At 66.7% G+C, this 18925-nt stretch overlaps 1 protein-coding gene across 3 annotated transcripts in view; it reads left to right on the top strand.

Moving 5' to 3' along the window:
* The first annotated feature begins 1529 nt into the window (after window positions 1-1529).
* The window catches only part of SLC12A7 (solute carrier family 12 member 7), a 42233-nt gene continuing 24837 nt past the window's right edge, over window positions 1530-18925 (top strand). For all 3 annotated transcript variants that reach the window (XR_009563336.1, XM_030856509.2, XM_060295638.1), the window contains exons 1-3: window positions 1530-1719; window positions 16024-16118; window positions 16395-16517. Coding sequence is in view for 2 of the 3 variants with exons in the window: in XM_030856509.2 (XP_030712369.1) it covers window positions 1596-1719; window positions 16024-16118; window positions 16395-16517 (342 nt within the window). In the remaining variant the exon portion in view is untranslated. The remainder of the gene's footprint in view (window positions 1720-16023; window positions 16119-16394; window positions 16518-18925) is intronic.

Here is an 18925-nt window from a genome sequence, read left to right as displayed (position 1 = left end):
ACAGCCCATCTCTGAGCCACCACATCGGGGTCAGACATGGGGTCCTTGTGGGCAACGTCAGGGAGGGGGTCTGTGCTCCTCCCACCCCCTTCAGCGCCACATCTGTTTCCGTGCTGCCCCCGGGCGGCGCCCCCACCTTCCCCACGGAGCTGGTCCCTCACCGAAGGACATCTGGAAGCGCTCCCGTCCTTTGGGGGCGGCCCTTTCCCCACCTTCCACGCTGTTGACCTGGAGAGCCGCTGACGCCACCCAGCACCATCGCAGCCCTGATCTCTAACGTCCGACACTGCCGCCCCTTCCGCGGGCCTGCAGATCCCCCCTGGGTGCAAGGTGGGCTGTGACCGTGGCCCAGGCCAAGGGCACCCCCGCCTCAGGAGGCTGGTGTGCTCCTGGGTGGGGCTGCTGACAGGGGAGCACTCCCGGGGGGCCAGGCCCCCTTCTGCCAGGAACCCGGGACAGAGGTGGGAGCCTGGGCCCCCTGCCTGGAGGCGGCGGCTTTTCGGGTTTTGATTTTCTGCGATTGGTCGCTGACAGAGCACAGTGCAGGGAAAGGCGCTTCCCTGCGATCCCTGCCCAGAGACAGGCATGGGCCTCCCCCATCTTCATAGAAACTCACGTGCACCTTCAAACGGGGTCAGAGCGGCGGATTATTCTGCTGCAGTCCGTCGTGGCCGTTTCTGCCCACACCACCTGTATTTCTGCCTTATTTTTGTAAAACTGTTTTGGGGTGATTCACTGCACCTAAATGCTACACTTTGGGGGCTAATTTCTCTTTGATGGACACTTGGACACAGATTTCCTGTGTCTTTAAGAAACTACCAGGTGATGGCAGGTTACAAGGCAGGTGGCATCCTGGGGAGTGCCTGGCTTGGGTGTGGAGTCCCACCTTGTGCCTTCCCTGCTCTAGCCTACAAGCTTCCTTTCCCGGGGGCCTCCCCAGACAGAACCTAGTGGGGTGGGGGCAGGGGAGGTCTCCCCCGAGCCGGCAGGGATGGGCCTGGGGACCCCGGTGGGCGGGGTCCTGCCGCAGAGCCCTGGTGACTTGTGGCTTCGCGGTTGTGTCCGTTGTGGACCCGGCGCCCTGCTAACCGTGGCTCCCTTCAGTTGGAAGCGCTTCCCTAAACGAAGCGCTCGGTGAGCCTCAGTCAGGCAAGGGGGAGGGGAGGGGAGATCAGATCTCGGCCGGGGTGGACAGTCCCACTCTCGGGGTGAGCGGGACAGTGAGGGCGGAGGGGGGTACAGTTGCGGGCAGGGGGATGGCCATGCGGGCGGGGGCAAGGGGGACAGACCGGCCAGAGGCCTGCCTGGGGCAGCGGGGGAGCGGGCTGTGCAGGAACCGAAAGTCAGCCGCTGGGGGCGGGGCGGCACTGGGGGTCCGGGGGCGCGGGCAGCGCCCGGACGCAGGCTGGGGGCGGGTCCTCAGCGGAAGGAGCCCCGCCCCGGCCCACCGAGCGCAAACTTTTCCAGGGCTCGCGGGGAAGCCAGGTGCGGTCACGTGGGGCGAGGCGGGGGCGGACCGCGCTGACCCCGCCCCTGCGCCCTAGTCCGGCCTCGTCGGCGGGAGCGCGCGGAGACGCCGGGGCGCCGGGCGAGCCATGCCCACCAACTTCACCGTGGTGCCTGTGGAGGCGCGGGCGGACGGCGGCCAGGATGAGGGTCCCGAGCAGACCGAGGCGCCGGGCCCCCCCGAGGGCGGTGAGCCCAACTGCCCGAGCCAGGGTGAGCGCGGCCGCACCTGCCCGCGGGACAAAGGCGGAGGCCGGGCTGCGCGGGGCTGGCGGCCGGTGGGAAGGAGAGGAGAGGGGAGGGGAGGGAGGGAGGGCAGGGAGGAGGGGGCGGCCCTGGAGGGAGGGGGTGGGGTGGGAGGAGGGGGAAGGGAGGGAGGCCGCGGCGGAGGGGGTGGCATGGGTGGCAGGGAGGGGGGGCGACCTGGGCCCGGGACGTCGCCCGAGGAAGGGGTGTGGGGCTGCTCTCCGCTCCCCCTCCCCGATTCCCAGCCCGCGCCTTCCTCTCACTCCTCACTAGTTTCCACCGCTTTGCCTGCTTCTGTGGTTCCCGTCTCGCCGAGCCCCCTCTCCAGGCTTAGTGGTGGAGGCGCTGGGCGAGGGCTTCAGGGGCGGTGGGCCCTCCTCTGCTGCGCCCCCATGCCCCCCCCCCGGGGCCTAGGAAGCACCTTTCTCCCGCTCGGGGTGGGCCCCTGGGGAGGTGTGAGACGCCCTGGGTAGCTGTGGAGACCGAGGAGGGGCTCTTCCTCCGAGAGTTGCCAGGCCCCCCAGGCCCGGTGACCCGGTGGGGTCCCCACCCGTGGTAAGGCTCCTCGGGGCAGGAGCGCCTGGCTGCTTCCTTCCCAGCCACCTCTGCTTTGCTCGTCTGTGCTCTCGGGCGGTGGGGCAAAGGGCCGCCAGTCAGATAAGCCCGGCTGACCGGGGACAGGCCGGCACTCCGCGGGGTCTTGAGCAGGAAGGACTGCAGGTCCCTGCCGGGGCGGGGGGGAGCTGCACTCAGGCTGAGGGTCCTCCTTGCCCACTTCGCTCCTGGGATCAGGAGGTCTCTGGCACTTTCACTTTCTCTTGGTGCGGGGCATCCCCAGGCCTGTTCCTCCATCATCTGGGCTCCAGGCCCGGGCGTCTCTGCAGCTGATAGGTTGGTCATCCTGAGTCCGCTGCTTCATCTGGGGCTCAGCACCCCTCTAGAAATGGAGGGTTGGGGAAGAGGTATCCTGCTCCAGGCAGGAAAAGGGGCGAGGTCAGTGGAGGCCACAGGTCCTGCGGCCTGGCAGGAGAGGCCGGGCACCCCCTGGGGGCAGCACGCCGTCCTAGTGGGCAGGGGCGGGTCGGCAGGGTCCCGCCCCACCCCTCGGGTGCCCGCCGGCTTTCCTCTGCACGTGGGTGTGGGTGTGGGAGTGGGCACAGAGGCCGGAACCAGGCCGGACTTGAAGGCAGAGTCCGTAAGCCCAGCCTTTCTCTCACTGCGGCTCCGGTTAGCGCGTCCCGGTGTGGCCTTTCTGGGCGAGCGGCGTTTCACCGGCCACCAGGAGCCGTCGTGTCCTCGGGGACCCTCAGCCCTCCCGGGTGTGCGGCCCCTGCCTGCCGGCTCCTTCTCGGACGGGCCTCGGTGGCTCTCTGTAAGCTCGGTGCCCCTGGGCCTGCGCTCAGGGCTGCCAGGAGGGCCGTGGTGTTGCCTGCCCGGCTGGCCTCGAGCCCCCAGCTGCCCTCAGTCCAAGGCTCTTGCTTTCTCAGCCCTAATCCCTCTCCCGGCTCGTCTGGAACCCGCCTTGCCTGTGTGCTCTCAGAGGCGGGAGCGACGGCAAACGCTAAGTGTGGGCGTCCTGCATGCTTTTCAACAAACCCTTTAGGGTCTGAGCTGCACCTGTGACACTTAGACGAGCTGGCGCAGAACTTCAACCTGGGAAGCCTGTGTTCTTCGCTCGTTCTCGTGCTCCCGTAGAGAGACAGCCGCAGAAGGCGTTGGGGAACTGGCCAGAGCCCGCTACGGGGTCACAGGCAGGCGTGCTGCTGCCTTTCGGGGTCTGCTCAGCTGGGTTCTGAGTTTTAACGCAAGCCGTCAGACCAGTCGGTGCCCGGAGAGGCCGTGTGACGCCAGCGTGACGGGGAGCCTGGGACGCAGCCCCACGCCCTGCTCATTGGTGGGACAGTCCTGCGGGAGCCGGAACCGCTGCGTGGAGCCCCTTTGAAGACCCGCGTGCGGGGCCCTTACCCTGTGGTCCAGCTTGTGCCACACCTGCTCATCGCAGTCACTGAAGTTCCTTCGTGACTCCGTGGCCAGCCTTAGAACCTCCAGGGAGGCACCTGGCTTTCTGGGTGGGCCTCCCGGTGGTGCTGGTGAAGCAGGCTTGGGGATACCCTCCCGAGGCGTACCTGGGGCTGTCGTGGGAATAGGGAGCGCGGGACGCCAGGCCGAGGGTGGGAGGGAGGTGAGGGGGCCCGCGCTCACGTCTGCAGGCCCACCTGGCTGGCCCAGAGCTTGGTGGGGCCGGCCTCGGTTGTGCCTGGCCTGAGGCTGGCGGCCTAGGCGGTGAGCCTGTGGCACGGGGCGGCGCCTGGGCTGCCTTCGGCCCCTGTGTCCAGGCTGGGCCTGCCGGGGAGCCCCGTCGTCAGCCTGTGGAGCCGGGGCCCGTTTCCTGGCTGTCGGGGGCTCTGGGCCTCATCAGGCTGCGGTGGCCAATGCCACGTGTTGGCCTTGAACTGCCCCTGCTATTTTGACCTTGGCCGTGTCCGCTCGGCAGGCCCACAGTTGGCGTGTTAGGGGTGGGAAGGTGGCCTGTGGGCAGTGAGGTGGGGGGGTCCACGTGCACCCCCAGAGGGGTGGCCCCGACCACACTGCCCCCCACCGCAGGCCCGTGGGCTGGGCGCTGGAGGGCCGCTGTTCCTGCCGGTTCCTCCCGGGAGCTGCCCACAGCTCCGCTGGGGCTTCCTCTTCCTTCCTTGTTCCTCTTTCTGGATTCCTTTCCCGTGATTTCATGCTCTGCCGCTCAGGTCCCGTGGGTCACCCGGGGGTCTTCTCTTGCCCCCTGTGAAGGGGACCCGCGCCCCCAGCCACTGACCCAGGCAGCCCTGGGAGCATCACCTTCGTCCTGCGGGGCTCGTGGGTCACGGGGAGCGGGATGTGTGCCGATGCGTGTGCCCGCTGCCCTCGAGGGTCTGCTGCCGCTGGGGTGGTCAGAGCACAAAGCCGAGGCCCTGGGCGCTGGGACGTGAGTGCGGCCGGAGAGTGGGCCCGAGACAGAGCCTCGAGCGTTGCTCCGCCACTGGGTCCAGGAAGGAAGGGATGCGTCATGCTGGCGCGGGGGACGTCTGAGCAGGAAGGGCAGGCGGCGCAGGCTGTCCGAAGGGCTGACCCCTGAAAGTCGGTTGCACCTCATCCACCGAGGAAAGAGTGGGCGGTGCCGTGTATCTCCCGGGGCCCCAGGGCGAGGAGGGGTCCCCCATTCTCCAGCAGCGCACAGGGCATCACCAACCAGCGGGGAATCCCACTGCCCCCCAGCCCCCAGGAGGCGCCGGGCAGAGAGGCAGTTAGCGTGCCCCAGGACGCTCGGCGCACGTAAGCCCTGCTGGCCGCTGGGGCCCTCTCCTTGCCTAACAGAGAGCCCAGCCAAGCCCACGGCTCCGCTCTGCCAGGGGCCGCCCAGGACACACACACCAGGCAGTCCTCCCACCAGTCCTCCCAGATGCACACAGACACGCGCGCGCGTGCCCGCGGCAGGACAGCCCCACCCCAGCTGGCTCCATGCCACCCTTCTGTGGAATCCCCCTGGGCCAGCTCAGCGCCCCATGGCGTCAGACCCTGACTCGTTGCCCCGAGGGGCCTGTCTCAGGCCGGCTCACCCCGTCCCATCCCGGGGGCTGAATTTCGGGGCACAGGCTGCTGCTGGTCCTTGTTGCACATGGACAGGCTGAATCCCACCGGTCCCCTTGTGCGGCCAGGCCCACGAGAGTGCCCATGTCACTGGAGGTGGCTACACGAGCAGAGGGGGTCTGTCTGCAGGGCCAGCCGCTCCGCGCCTGAGGCCACAACCACCTTATGAACGGGGGCAGGTGGCCCCACCTGGGCAGAGCAGCTCCCAGTGACATGGGGCCCCCACCGCACAGAGAGCCTGCAGCTCAGAGGCCCCTCTGGCCGGACGGTCACACGGCCAGGGCTTCAGAACCAGGATGGCCCCGCAGCCCATGGTCTCCGCGCGGACCCCGTTGTTTTCAAATAATTGATCCCACGTGTCCCTTGCTTGGAGGTGGGCAGCGGGCTTACTCTCCGCTTGGCGGTGGTGGGGGGGAGTTCTCGCGGGGCCGCTGGAGGAGGGACCTGCCTAGAGAGGGGGAGGGGCCTTGTGTGGGCCCAGGTCACCCAGGGTCTTGATTTACTGCAGCTCAGGGCATCACAGACTGAGCAGGGGGCGGCCGGGATGGCCAGGGGCGTCTGCCAGGTCGGACCCCGTAGGCGAGGGAGCTGTCCTTTCCCTGCCCCCGGGAGACCAGGCCGTGGAGGGAGGCCTCTGCTCAGCAGGCCTGTGGCCACAGTCCTGAGCGGACCCGAGCAGGTCCTGGCACCTGAGTGGGTTGGCCCGGGCTCCTGCCCTGGGCGGTGGGTGGCCTTGGGCCGGGGGTTCCTTCCCAGGGCCAGTGTCCTCGGGGCACAGCAGCGGGACTGTGGTCATGCTCGGGGCAGACATTGGAGGCACAGGCGGATGGGAAGACGGTGCTGCTGGCTGGTCTCTGGGAGTCTCCCGTTACCCCCTGAAGGGCTGGGCATTGCTGGGCGCGTGAGGCTGGAGGGCAGAGGCTGCTGTTTGGCGTGAGTGTCAGCTGCCGTGCGCGCAGCCAGGTGCCTTTTGGGGGCGTCCCTCTCGTAGTCGCTTTGCAGCAGCGCTGCTGGCGGGGAGCAGGCGTCTGCAAGCGGCTCTGGGAGTGTTAGGCCAGCCAGGGTGACGGTCAGGGGCCGTCCGGGCTCCAGCGGGTGGCTGCCCTGGGCTCTCTTCTGGGGGACCCTGGGGCAGGGCCGCCCGGCACAGAGAGCAGAGCACAAAGGGTTACACCTTGCTTTTATGAGAAAGCGGGAACTCCCTCTTCAGAGCAGAGGTCTGGTCTGTGCAGATAAGCCTGCAGCTTCAGCAGGACCAGCCGGAGAATGAGGCGCCCCGGTCCCCCGATCCATGGCCGCTCCTCCGTCTGTGGCCCCCGGCGCCGTGTCGGCCCTGGAGCCCTGTGCCGGGGGCGCTGGTGAGGGGCCCTGTCCAGGTGCCCCTGTGGCTGGGGGGTTTTGCAGGGCCGTGCTCCTGGCCGGGAAGGGGGTGAAGTGTGGGTGCCAGGTCTGCGTGGCCTCGCTGCCCGCGCCTCTGGCCAGGCTCAGCGGCAAGGCCCTGGGGCCCTGGGCTGGGTTTGTTTCCTCTTTCTTTCCTGGGGCGGTTCTCTCTTTGAGAACACAATCGCGGAGGAGAGGGAAGCTCTGTTTCTGAGCTTCCTGAGGCTTGGGTGGGCCCCATGACCAGCTGTGAGTTCCCTGTGCTCAGGGCTGCTCTCGGGCAGTCCCTGGCTCCCTGTGCCTGTGGCGCTGGGGTCTCTGCTGGGTGTTGGGCTCCTGGGCCTGCGTTTACTGCTCGCAGCCAGAACTGCTTCCCGTCTAAGCGGCCTGCAGCCGCCCTGCAGCTGAGCCCGTCTGGGCGTCCGCGTGTGCCTGTGGCCTGGCGCCGTCTGCGAGGCGGGGGCACCCCACGAGTCCACGTGAGCGGGACGCCCCCCCAGGGTGATGGGGAGGCCTTGTGCAGGCCCCGCGCCGTCCTGGGGGTTCTCCGTGTGCCTGTCTCCCTCTCCTGGAGCCGGCCTGTCCCAGAGGTGGCCGTGTCCTGGGCCCCATCTGGTCACGGCGCCCACGGGTCAGGCCTGGGTTCTCAGGGAGGCTCTCGGGACGGTCACTGGGGAGGGAGCCTGTGGAGCTGATATCAGAGGAGAGACGCGCCGGGTGGTTCTTGGGTTTCCTCTTCCCTCTGATGGAGGGTCTTGGCCGCAGCCCGGCAGGAGCCTGAGTCGGTAACGGGAGCCGCCCCGGGAGGCTGGTGGGGCTCCCGGCTGCCCACCTCCCGCCTTTGCCCCGGCTGGGCCGGCCCTGCCGTCCTGAGCCCTTCCCCCCACCCCCAGGCTGGGATCACGACTGCCAGCTCCCGAGGAGGGAGAGGTCGGATCGGCAGCAGACCCCGAGGGGTGGCGGGGAGCCGGGTCCCCGAGTCCACCGGAGGCCCACGCCGCCCAGGAGGGAGCGCGTCCAGCCTGGGAGGGCAGGTCCTTTGGACGGGCGGGAAGTCCCTGAAACACTTACTGTTCTGGGGGAGCAGCTCACAGAGCCGTGGCCCACAGCCGTGCCCCGTGTGCCTCTGTGTGCTTGCACACGTGTGTTAACGTGTGTGGCTGGCTGGTTCCTCTGTGTTCTTGCCTCTTAGTAGCCGAGAATCCCGGTACTTTCCTTGTTGTCTCGACTGTGCGAGTGTCAGGTTTGAGGAGAAGGTGCCAGCCAGAGCTGGTGTCTTTGGCCCGACGGCTGGGCCGAAGCCCTTGGCTGGAGCAGCGGACACCGGGGCGGTGGCCGTGACCTTGGTCCGGGTTGAAGGGCGGCTGTGTCCCTCCAGTGCCCGCAGCCTTCCTGAGTCCTTGTGTGCGAGCACCCCGGTCCTTGGGGTCGCCCGGGAGAACCCTCCCCCGGGCGCGGGGTGGCGGGGGCAGCTTAGCGGGCGCAGGGGGCACGGCAGGGGCAGCTTAGCGGGTGCAGGGGGCACGGCAGGGGCAGCTTAGCGGGCGCAGGGGCACGTCTGGGCCAGGCAGGCTCTTTCCCCTCGGTTGTGCCGCCTGCTTCTGATTTTGGCTGGGACCTGGTGTCACGGGGGGCGCTGGTGGCAGGGTGCTCCCAGAAGTGAGGGCTGTGTCATTTCCGGAAGGCCTCGCAGAGGTGCTGTGATCCGGCCTTGCCCGCCTCTCCCAGCGGACACCCGCCGCGCCCCACCAGGTGCTGGGTTCCAGGTGCCGGCACACACGCACAGCACTCTCGGGTAGGGCGGAGCCGGCCTGCCGCCACCCGCGTGCCCGTGGTCCTGGGCCTGGACGGTGCTGCTTCCGGCCCCAGGCAGCGGGGTCTGTGCTTGGTGGGGGGCAGCTGGGGGCCAGGCGCACAGGGTCACCTGGCGAGGCCCTTGGGAAGTAGCATCTCTGGACGTCTGGGCCTCCGGCCGGCAAGGTGCCCCCGCAGGCCACGCCTGAGGGTTGGGCAAGGGCCCATGGAGGTCCGAGGGGCAGGGGCACATCCACCTCCTGCCCTCTGGGCTCTCGCCTGTGGGCAGGCAGTTCTCGCTCCAGAGGCCTGGGTGGGAGGCCCAGGCAGCCCTCCAGGAGAGGACGTTGGGAGGTGCCCCGGCGAGGGGCCGCGTCCCGCTGGCCGGGCTGTGGGTGGTTCCTGTCCTGTCAGTGTTTCCCCTGTCTTCGCCAGAGAACGGGTTTCTGTTTTAGCCAGAAACTTGCTGTGAAAGCACGGGAGCTCTCGACCTCAAGCATTTCCTTTTTTTCTGGCTTGAACGCCAAACGGTTTCTTCTCAGGCTGTGCCCCTCGGGGAGTCCACTGGCCCAGGTGGCCAGGCCGCTGGATTTCAGATCCAGCATTGATCCTGGCTGCAAAGCACGGAGGGCAGGGGGCAAGGGCCAGAGGGCATTAGTTAACCCCGAGGGTCGTGGAACCTAAAAACTCCGCTGCAGTGCTGAACCACTTGGAAGGGGATGCAGCCTCGGGGGCCGGCCAGTCGGACGCACTGTTAGGTTGGCAGGTGGGAGGTGGCCCCGCGGCCCCAGGGCAGGACTGCGGGCCGCCCGCTGCCCGTGCCTCGGTGCAGGCCCGGCCCAGCTGACCCTCGGGAACGCCTCTGGCTCTGAGCCTCAGAGGTCGCTCTCTGCTCCTCCCCTGGGAGCTCTTCCCGAAGAGAAAGACAGTGGTAGAAATCCCGAACGCTGGCCCGGGGCTGAGGGTGTGGGGGAGGCTGGCGCACTGCGAGGGGAGGGCTTGTGCGCAGAGGTTGCAGCGGGGCTGGCGGAGGCTGTGACCAGAGACGGAGGACGCTGCACTCGGGACCCTCAGTGGGGTTGGGGCTCTGACCACTGGGTCCGGGCCTGCCGGGCTCCACTTGGCCCCCGAGCTGGCGCCCCCGTCCCGCCTGCCTCTCTGGCCTGGGCCGTCCCCTCCCGCCCCGAAGGCCCTGCTGCGTTCGCTCGATGCTGAGGACGCACGCGCCTCTCCTGGTGGCTTCCTGTTCCCGCCCCCTCGTCCAGAGCACCAGGTCCCACGCTGTCCCTGGTGACCACCACGTTTACTCAGGGTTAAGTTTGCATTTCATGGAGCCAGAAACCGGGCATCAAAACGGATGTGGGAGAAGCAGATCGAGGACGGGTGGAAAGAGCAGAGGCCGCCTCGGCGGGGGGCCGTGTGTCTCCGAGGGCCGGGCGCGCGGGCTGGTGGAGGCAGCGGCGCTCTGAGCTGTGTCAGGCCTGCACCGGATGGGGAGGGTCCGCTTGGATGTGTGGCCGGCGCTTGCGGGCGCGGGGGCTTCTCAGGACGCCCGTGATGACACGAGACACACGGCCTCATGCGAAGCTCGCTGCTGCCTCCCCTCACGGGGAGGAGGAGGGCTGCCCTGCCCACTTCGCCCCTTCCTGGCCACGGTTGCTCCCCGGGCCTTGGGCTCTCACTGCCAGGCACCCGCTGTTCCGCCCGTTTCTGGGGGGGCTCCTCGGTGGCCTTGGGCCGAGGCTGGTCTGCAGCTCTGGGTCCTGGGCCTGGTCTGGTCCGGCCTTGCTGGCCAGTCATCCTGGGAGCCCAGGGCAGGATGCCGCCCCGGCCCCTGGGGGCGGTGGGCTTGGTGTGCCGTGTTCAAAAGGTGCTCCAGGTTCCTGGAACTTTCTTTAGAACCTGGAGGGAGACCAGCAGGTGGGTGGACACTAAGGCCTGGCTGGGCCGCGCTGGGAGCCACCCCTGACGCGCTGGCTTCCTCGGGCTCCTCGAGCGCGGGGGGCGCCGGGAGCACGGGAGGGGGCTTTGAACAGGCCACTCCTAGGCTGTGACGGTGTCTCAGAGCTTCCTAGTTTTTGTGATCTGGGCAGTTCTGAGGGTTGCTGGCCAGGTGTGTTGCAGGTGCCGTCGACTGGCATCTGTCTGATGGTTTTCTCGCGGCTCGGCGGGGTGTGGGTTTAACGGGAGGCCCCGGAGGGAACGTGAATTCTCACCGGCACCGGGGCTCAGCACTGGGGTGTCCGTCAGGTTCTGCCGTGAAGCCTCTCTTTTCTGCAGCACCCCCGCCCCAGCCTTTGGAACGAGTGGATCCTGGCTTTGTGGGCGCCTCCTTTTCAGCCAGCGCCCGGTGCCGCTCTGTCCTCCTACTCAGCCTGCCGCTGCCCGCGCTGCAGGGGCGGCCAGTAAATGTACATCGTAAAGGCTTAAAAAGGTTAGTTACGGCACCTGGCTGCCGTGTCCTGGAAAAGCAAAACTCGGGTGTGCGCGCACGTCGGCAGTCCAGAGCTGGTGGTGGAGCCAGAGGCCAAGGGGCCGTAAACCGAGCGGCCGGCGCTCGGGCCATGTGGTACCTGCCCGCGGCCCCCGGGCTGTTTGAACTCACCAGCTGTGAGCGGGCTGGGGGTCACCTGTCCCAGGCTCCGGACTCCCTGGCGGGCAGCTCTGCGCGTGGGCGCCCACCCTCCCCATGCCGGCGTGTGGGGCGGTGCTGTGGGTGCTGCGTATTCGTCAGCTGTTTCTGCGCGTCACCCCCAGTTCCCTCCTGTCCCCTCGGGCCCCGGGCACCTGTGGCCCCTCTTTCCTGGTGCCGAGTCCGCAGCGTGGCCGTTCTCGGGCGTCCCCAGCACACGGGCACCCCCGCCGGTTGGACGTGTCCCGGCCATGGTGTCCTGTGGGTTTACTGGCCGAAGGATCCTTGTTTTAAAACCGAATCAGTCTCCTTCCTCGGTGACGAGAGGGGTGAGTCACATGCAAGGTGGCTGGGCTCTGAGGGACCTCCCGGCCTGGCAGGGCCTCCCCGCCCACTGCGCCCGCCCGGCTGGACACTAGGGGTCCGGGGGTCCTGGACTTGCGGGGTGCTGTGACCTTGGACCGCGTCAGGCTGTGATCTCTGCGCAGTGAGCCCCACCGGCGGCGCCCCTGCCGCGTGAAACGAGCAGGCCGAAAGCCCCACCTGTGCGCGAGGCGGGGAGCCAGCTCTGCTGGTGGTGGGGAGTGTTAATCGCGTGGCCTCCAGGCCGTTTCTGTTTGACTACACAGCTGACGGCCCAGCCCTGCCCGTCCGTTAGAGCAGGTGAAAGGTGAACGAGGCCTGAGCGCTCCTGCCCGGAGACAGCAGGTGTGGGTTCTGCCCTGCCGGCCGGCGTGGCCCAGGACACCTGACCATTGGGGGGCCCCTCCCACATGGCCCGGCAGCCACCGCTGCGCAGCGAGGGCGCCCGGTGACCTCCGGGCTGTGTGCCCGGCGGGGGCACCACAGGGGACCCGCCCCAGGAGGACGGAGGCGGCGGGGCCGGTGAGGCGGGCCCTGCGCCCCCGGGATCCCCTCTGCTCGGGCTTGTCCTGGGTCCTCATTGTCATGACCAAGCAGAGTACGCAGCCGGCGCAAGCCCAGGTGAGCGGCCTCCTCCCCGAAACGTGGGGGGAGGGTCTCAGCCAGAGGAGGACCCCTGCTCTTCAGAGCCGCGACCGGGCCTGGCAGGGTCGTGCCGGGCGCCATCAGAGTCCCGGTGGAGGCGGGAGGGGTGTCCACCCGGAGCCTGAGGTCTTCAGAGCCCCCAGCGTGTACCAAGGGCTCAGGCCCTGGCGGGGTTTGTACCAGTTTCCTTTGTGAAGACTTGAGTTGTAACCTGCCCCTCCCTTGAAAAATAAGAACTGAGATTTGAGTGTTCTCCAGCGGTGAAAGCAATTAAGGGAATTTTAAGGCTCACCCGGGTAGCTTGTGACGGTTTTGCATTTTGTGGGATGGGATCGCAGGTGTGTCCCTCAGGTAGAAGCGTTTGATTTTTTTTGTTTTTGCGGTACGCGGGCCTCTCACTGCTGTGGCCTCTCCCGTTGCCGAGCACAGGCTCAGGACGCGCAGGCTCAGCGGCCATGGCTCACGGGCCCAGCTGCTCCGCGGCATGTGGGATCTTCCCGGACCGGGGCCCGAACCCGTGTGCCCTGCATCGGCAGGCGGACTCCCAACCACTGCGCCACCAGGGAAGCCCGAAGCGTTTGGTTTTTAACCAAGAGTCTCAGCTCCAGCAGGTCGAGGAGGAGATGGCTGCCCGAGGCTCCCGCGGGAGGCTCTTCTCTCCGCTGGGTCCCCCAGCACTTCGGAAAGCACGCCCGAGGACTGCCTTCTCAGAAATGAAGGGAAACGTGTTCTCGTTAAAGGATTAGCGATTAAGACGGTGGTTTACGATGGATAAGGAGACTCCCTGTTGGCCGTAACCTCTGGTGTGGGCGGTGCAGCCCCCAAACCAGGGGAGTCGGGGTGGGGGGATTTACGGAGACGCTGGGGCGTGTGTTGCTGTTCCCCCGGTGCGTTTTGTGTGTGTTTCCCCATTCTCTGTGCGTTAATTCTGGTTATAAGCAGCGAGCCGGAAGACCAGAGCCTCACGGCCTGACAGCCCAGTCCTGGCCGTCCCCGGGCTTCCTGTGCACACGTGCCCAGCACACGGGTCCCCACGGGGCGGGCCATCCTGGCCTTTGTGGGGCGTTCACGGCACCGTTTCCCACTCCCCGGTCTCCACGGTCGTCCTGTGTGTAAATAAGCCACTGCCGTCCGCCTGCCTCGAATCAGTTGCTCCTGGCTGCCTCCCTGGGCCCCTCGCCCAGGCGCTTCTCGCCCATTCTGCTCCTTTCCGACCCTCGGCTCCGGGCCACCCCCCGGCCCTCATCGCGGCGGATGGGCCAGCTGTCTCAGCTCCTGTTTGAGGTCGTGGTTCACTTTCCCAGCCAGCAGGAGGATCACATGCTCCAAGAAAGATGTCTCTGTGGATTGAACGTGGTTGCAGGTGCCCATCTGCCCCATGCCCGGTGGGCATTCAGATAGACCCCCAGGGCCCCCTGGACCAGGCTGTGCTTCCCGGGCGGGGGCGGCAGGGGCACCGGGGCAGCCGGGCCTGAGCTGAGTGGAGGCCCTGTCCGTGGTGGCCGCCTCTCCCTGGACGAGAAACACAAGACCTGGGAGCCACGAATTTGTCCAAGGTTGGGGCAGAGGGAGAACCCAACACCCCTCCCGGGGTGGCCGGCACCCTGGCCTGCGTGGCTGAAGCCTGTTGACCAGGACAGAGCCGGCCTACGTGTCCTCCAGAGTCTGGTCTGCAGAGAGCTCTCTGCGGCTTCCGTTTACACCAGAAACCCAGTCGGAAACAGGATTGTTACCACCAGAAAAATACAGTCATTATCACCAGGAAGAAGGTGCCGGGCAGGAGCCCGCTTGAAGCAGGAAGGAGGGAGACAGGCTGGCGCCCTCCCGCAGACGCCTGCAGAGCGGGGGAGGGCGCTCAGGAGGGATTTCTTGTTTAATTGAATGTGGTTGCATTTTTTAAGCTGTTTTGACCCAACTTCAGAACTTGGACTTGAGAAAACTTTCAAGAGCACGGGATCACGTGTCATCTGCCTGAGCACTGGTCCCACCTGCCTTCTGCCTCCCCCTCCCCCTCCCCCTCTTCCCACGTTCCTTCCCGATGTGCTGAGAACAGGCAGCAGGTGCGATGCCCTTTGTGTGTTTCCTAAAACAAGCACGTTTCCTCTCATGATGCCTGCAGTACGGTTTCCAAAGTCAGGACGTTTTCATTGACTGAAGTCTTACTTAGATCTTGCCGTCAGCCCAATAATGTCCTTTATGGAAAGAATCGGGCTGCTTCCATCTTCTTCCTCTTTCCAGAACGTTCCGGAGCCGGCCCGTGTCCTCCGAGGCCTCTGAAGAGGGCCGGCGGCTCCTTTGCTTTGCTTCAAGCTCCTCATGCTGGAATCCGGGGACCCAGGCAGTCATGTCCTCCCCTGGGTGTCAGTCAGCCTGCGACCCTCGTGTTCACCTTGACCCCTGGGTCGGTGGGTGGTCAGCTCTTCCTGGCACTGCCCCTGCCCCACGGTACTGAGCAGGTGGCTCGTGGGGCCGTGGTGTGTGTGGGGGGGTCCTTGCCCCGTCCCCTCCAGGTGTCGGCCCTGGTCCCAGCATCTGCTGGTGGTTCCCTCGCCAAGCGGTTCCCCGGCCACTGGCTTCCTCGGGCCTTCTGCTGCCCCTGAGCTGGTCACTGGGGCTCGGCAGTGAGGGGCACAGGGTCCGTCCGGCAGGAGGGCAGGGCTCTGCCTGCCATGCGGCCTCCGCGGGCTGGACCCTGGGAACTTTCCGGGGGGGGGTCTGTGGATTTCGGGGGGACTGGACAGCTGAGTGGGGGGTGAGGGGCGATGCCTGGACCCTGGTGGCTCCCGAATTTGTGTCCGTTGTGAGGGGCAGGCACGTGAGTTCACAGGGGACGGACTGTGGGCTCCCCTTCCCTGTGCGTCTGGGCTCTGGTTCCTTCTGGGGGGTTGGGAGATTCCATCAGGAAGTCCCGTGTCACCTCTGACGGGACCCGGTGAGCAGGTGATTCCCTGCTAAGGTCATGCTCCGGGTTGCCCCAAGGCCCCTGGGGGCCTGAGAAAAGCCAGTTTGGAGCGCTTTTTCCTGGTGTCCTCGCTCGGTCTTTCTGATACAGGGCCACATCACACGCGGAAGGCCTGTGGGTGGGGCTGACGTGCAGGTGGGCCCAGGGTGGCTTCTGGGATGGCATTGCTCCAGGTCCGGTGGGATGGGGCAGGGCTGGGAGTCAGAGCGATGCCATCGGGTTTTCCTCTCTGCTTTGATGGGAGAACGTGGTAAGGCTCGCGTTTCAGGATCTGGGAGGAGCTCCCAGGGTGAGTCGGGGCTGACCCTTCGCTCCTCTGTGGCCTGGCCACACCGAGGGCCTTGATATACTCTAGCTGGGGACGGCGGGCCAGGGCTTCCTGACAGAAACAGCCATGGAGACAGCAGCCGCGATGGGCCACCTGCCGGCCGTGCGCCTACGTGTGGGCTCCGTGGCACTCCCCGCGGGGACTGTGCCCTGAGCTAATGGGGTCGCCAGTGAGGCCGCCGTAATCCACCAGGATTGGGGGGATTGGAAAGCTGAGCTGCTGTCAGAACACAGCAGCGAACCTCTGTGCCGCCTGGTGCAAGTGCTGGTCCCCACCCCGTCCCCGCCGAGGACGGTCGCGGGCCAGCCTGTCTGGATCTGCTGGTCTCGAGCCGTTTGTCCCGCGGGACCCAAAAGGGCCGGGGTGGGACTTGAGGTTCCTGGACCCAGCGCCACCTTTGGCCTTCTCTCTACCTGGCCCCTCGCCCCCTGACAGGTAACTTAGGAAAGTCCGAGGCACGTAGACAAGCGCCTGGCGGGCCCCTCCTCCTGTTCCCTAGTGGCCTTTAATTCCTTTCACATCTGAGCGAGCCCTTCCCCACAGGAGATGGAAACCCCGGGGAGAACAGCCCGTTCATCGGCAGCATGGACGTGGACGGAGAGAGAGCCTTCGAAAGGAAGAGCATGGCGCTCTTTGAGGTGGGTCACCGCCCCCTGCTCTCCCCTTCAGAGCGGAGGCGGCAGTGCCCGCGAGAGAAGAGCCCGGCCTAACGGTGCCCTGGGGTCCGGGCAGAGGCCTCAGGGAGCCCCGCGGAGGGGCTGGGCCTGGGCCGTCCGGGGAGCCCCGGGGCCCTGAGCCCTGACCGTTGACCCGCTGGGCACGTAGAGCGGGAGCCCTGCTGGGAGGTTGGTTTGGTCGGTCTGGGGCGTCTCGGGGTGGGGAGGTCACTAACTCCACGCCTCGGCCCCAAACAGGAGGAGATGGACAGCAACCCCATGGTGTCCTCGCTACTCAACAAGCTGGCCAACTACACCAACCTGAGCCAGGGCGTGGTGGAACACGAGGAGGCCGAGGACAGCCGGCGGCGCCAGGCCAAGGTGCCCCAGCCCGGCCCCGCCCCGCGCCAGGGCCGCCCTCCCCCACCGGATCCCCTGGAACCCCCCCCTTCGCTTCTCAGTCGCGGGACTTGTCCTGCTGCCACCTTCCTGGGAGCCTTATTTCTGAGGGTTTACCTCTGGGAGCCTCTCCTAAGATGCGCCCAGCTCTCCGAGGATTCTGTGCAGAGACCTTGGGGCGGTTCCGTAAGCCCAGCCTGCCGAGCTGCGCGCAGTGCGTGGGGCAGATCGGGACCCGAGCGGGCAGCTCCTGGCCTCTGTCCCCAGGGCACCCGGGAGCCTGTGCCAGAGGCTGACGCAGCCCACCCGTGACCCTCAGCACGACCGTGTGTGGCCAGGTGGGCGGGTTTGGCGGGATGACCCGGCCGCCCCACCCCCGGGCATGGGTCCGTGGGAGCGGCCCTTGTTGTCCCTCTGACCAGGGGGCACAGAGATGGGGGCTCGGTCCCCCAAAAGTGCCTTCTCCAGGGTCTGGGCGCCTCTAGTATCTTGGGCCTTGTAACCGGCCAGGTTGATCCTTCAAAGCTGCCTTCTATGGGAGTGCCGGGGGCCCCGTCACGGCCTTTCAGGACAACTCAGGGTCATCTCGCCACTGTACAGGGCCGGGCCAGGCGGGTGGGGGCCCCGCACCCGTGAGACTGGAGGGTTTGCATCTGGTGTTTCACGGTCCTTGAGCCAAAGGCAGGGGCCAGAGCTGCTCTCAGCTTGTGTCGCCCTCACCCTTCTCCACCGTCCTGCGCCCAGCCAGGAACCGCCACGCTTCCGTCATCCACAAACAGGACACGGGTCCGCGGGGGGGGGCGGGCTGCCCCGGACACTGGCGCTCAGGGCCCAGGTGTGAAAAGCCAGCTGCCGGGTGCTGTCCAGGCCTCAGGCCGAGTCTGCCCAAGGCTTCTGACCCACCTCCATGCTCCCCGGGCGCCCCCTTGGGTTACTTCCCCGGGGTCTCTGCTCCATGCCAGCCCCATGCCAACTCTCTCGCTGCGGGCATTCCTGTGGGTCGACCTTCCATTCTCACCCTGAGAAGCCCCCCGGCTTCCTTTGAGGGGGGTCCGCCTTTCGGCCCAGCGAGCGGGCTGGGCCACGTCTCCCCAGCCTCCACAGGACGCCTCGTTTCAGGCAGCCTGTCCCCTTTCACGGGAAATGTTTCCAAAGCAGATCTTTCCAGCTTTTTTTCCTTCTATTCACCTAAGTTTAAGCAGCTTCCCCATTAAACGTTCTCTTGCTCTTTTAGCCAGGTGTCCCCAAATCCCAGCTGTGTCGCCTGATGCTGCCGTCACGCTGGCCGGCGGGCAGGACGGGCTGGCCCCCGGCCTCGTTCCCGAGCTCTCCTCTGGGCAGCTTTGCTCGGCTGTAGTCTGTCTGGGGTTGGGGAAGGCGTTTCTGTCAGGCACCCTCCTGCGGTTACCCCGCGGCGGGGTGACCCTCTCCCAGGCCGCATCTGGTTGGCCGTGCTGCGGGGCCTTCGGGAAGGGGGTCGCTCACAGGGGGCTCGTCCTCTCTGAACTCTCGCTGGGTCCCCTCCCCTCGCTGGGCACTTCCTGCCGGTGGGTCAAGACGCGGCAGATTTCTCTCTGGACTTGGTGCCTCTGCGCCCTTGCGGCCTAGGGAGTGGTGGTCGGTCCCTAACCCTTCCTTCCGGCCTCTCGTTTCCCCCCACTTCGCGCTCTCCTGAGGACCTGGGCTGCGGTCGCTGCGGGCAGAGCCCAGGTCGGCTTGCTCCTCGTCTTCTCTCCAACTTCCCCACCTTCCCGCTGTGCCCCTGATGGAGGGGGCGCCGAGCCCTTCCCTCCCCTCCCTTCCCCCGGGGCAGTGACGTGGTTTTGCCCCGCCCCCCTGCTCCTGGGCAGTGAGGGTGTTGCCCAAATCTTGGCCCCTGTACGCCAGTGCTGAATAGAAATACGGAGACAGGGTTTTGGAGGAAAGAGAAAGAGTAGCTTTATTTCTTTGCCAGGCAAAGAGGGAACACAGCGGGCTAGCGCCTCAGGGACTGCCCACCCTGCAGGGGGTAGTCTTACAGTGGTCAAGGAGCAGGGCGTGGGCAGCTCGTGGAGCAGGGCGTGGGCAGCTCGTGGAGCAGGGCGTGGGCAGCTCGTGGAGCAGGGCGTGGGCAGCTCGTGGGCAGCTCTCGGATTGGTTGGCATCAAGGTGAAGTTTCAAGCATCGTCCGCCTTCTGGTTTCAGCTGGTCTGGGGTCTGTGTGCTTGTGGCCAGCAGGTTCCATCTGGTGGGCGTCTGCTTCCCGCAGAAACAACTTAGGAAGGTGTGTCAGGCCTTTATCTATGTGTTTCGGGGAACTGGGAGTTCGTGACTCTGAGACACGGCAGAATTATAGTCTGAATTACTGCCAGTTCCCCAGGCCAACAGCTGTTGTCTGTTTCTGTTGATAC

This window comes from Globicephala melas, chromosome 3, assembly GCF_963455315.2.
Source record: "Globicephala melas chromosome 3, mGloMel1.2, whole genome shotgun sequence".
Classification (NCBI taxonomy): Eukaryota; Metazoa; Chordata; class Mammalia; order Artiodactyla; family Delphinidae; genus Globicephala; species Globicephala melas.
The sequence above is the reverse complement of the archived record's forward strand: the minus strand, read 5'-3'. Positions and strand labels throughout refer to the sequence as shown.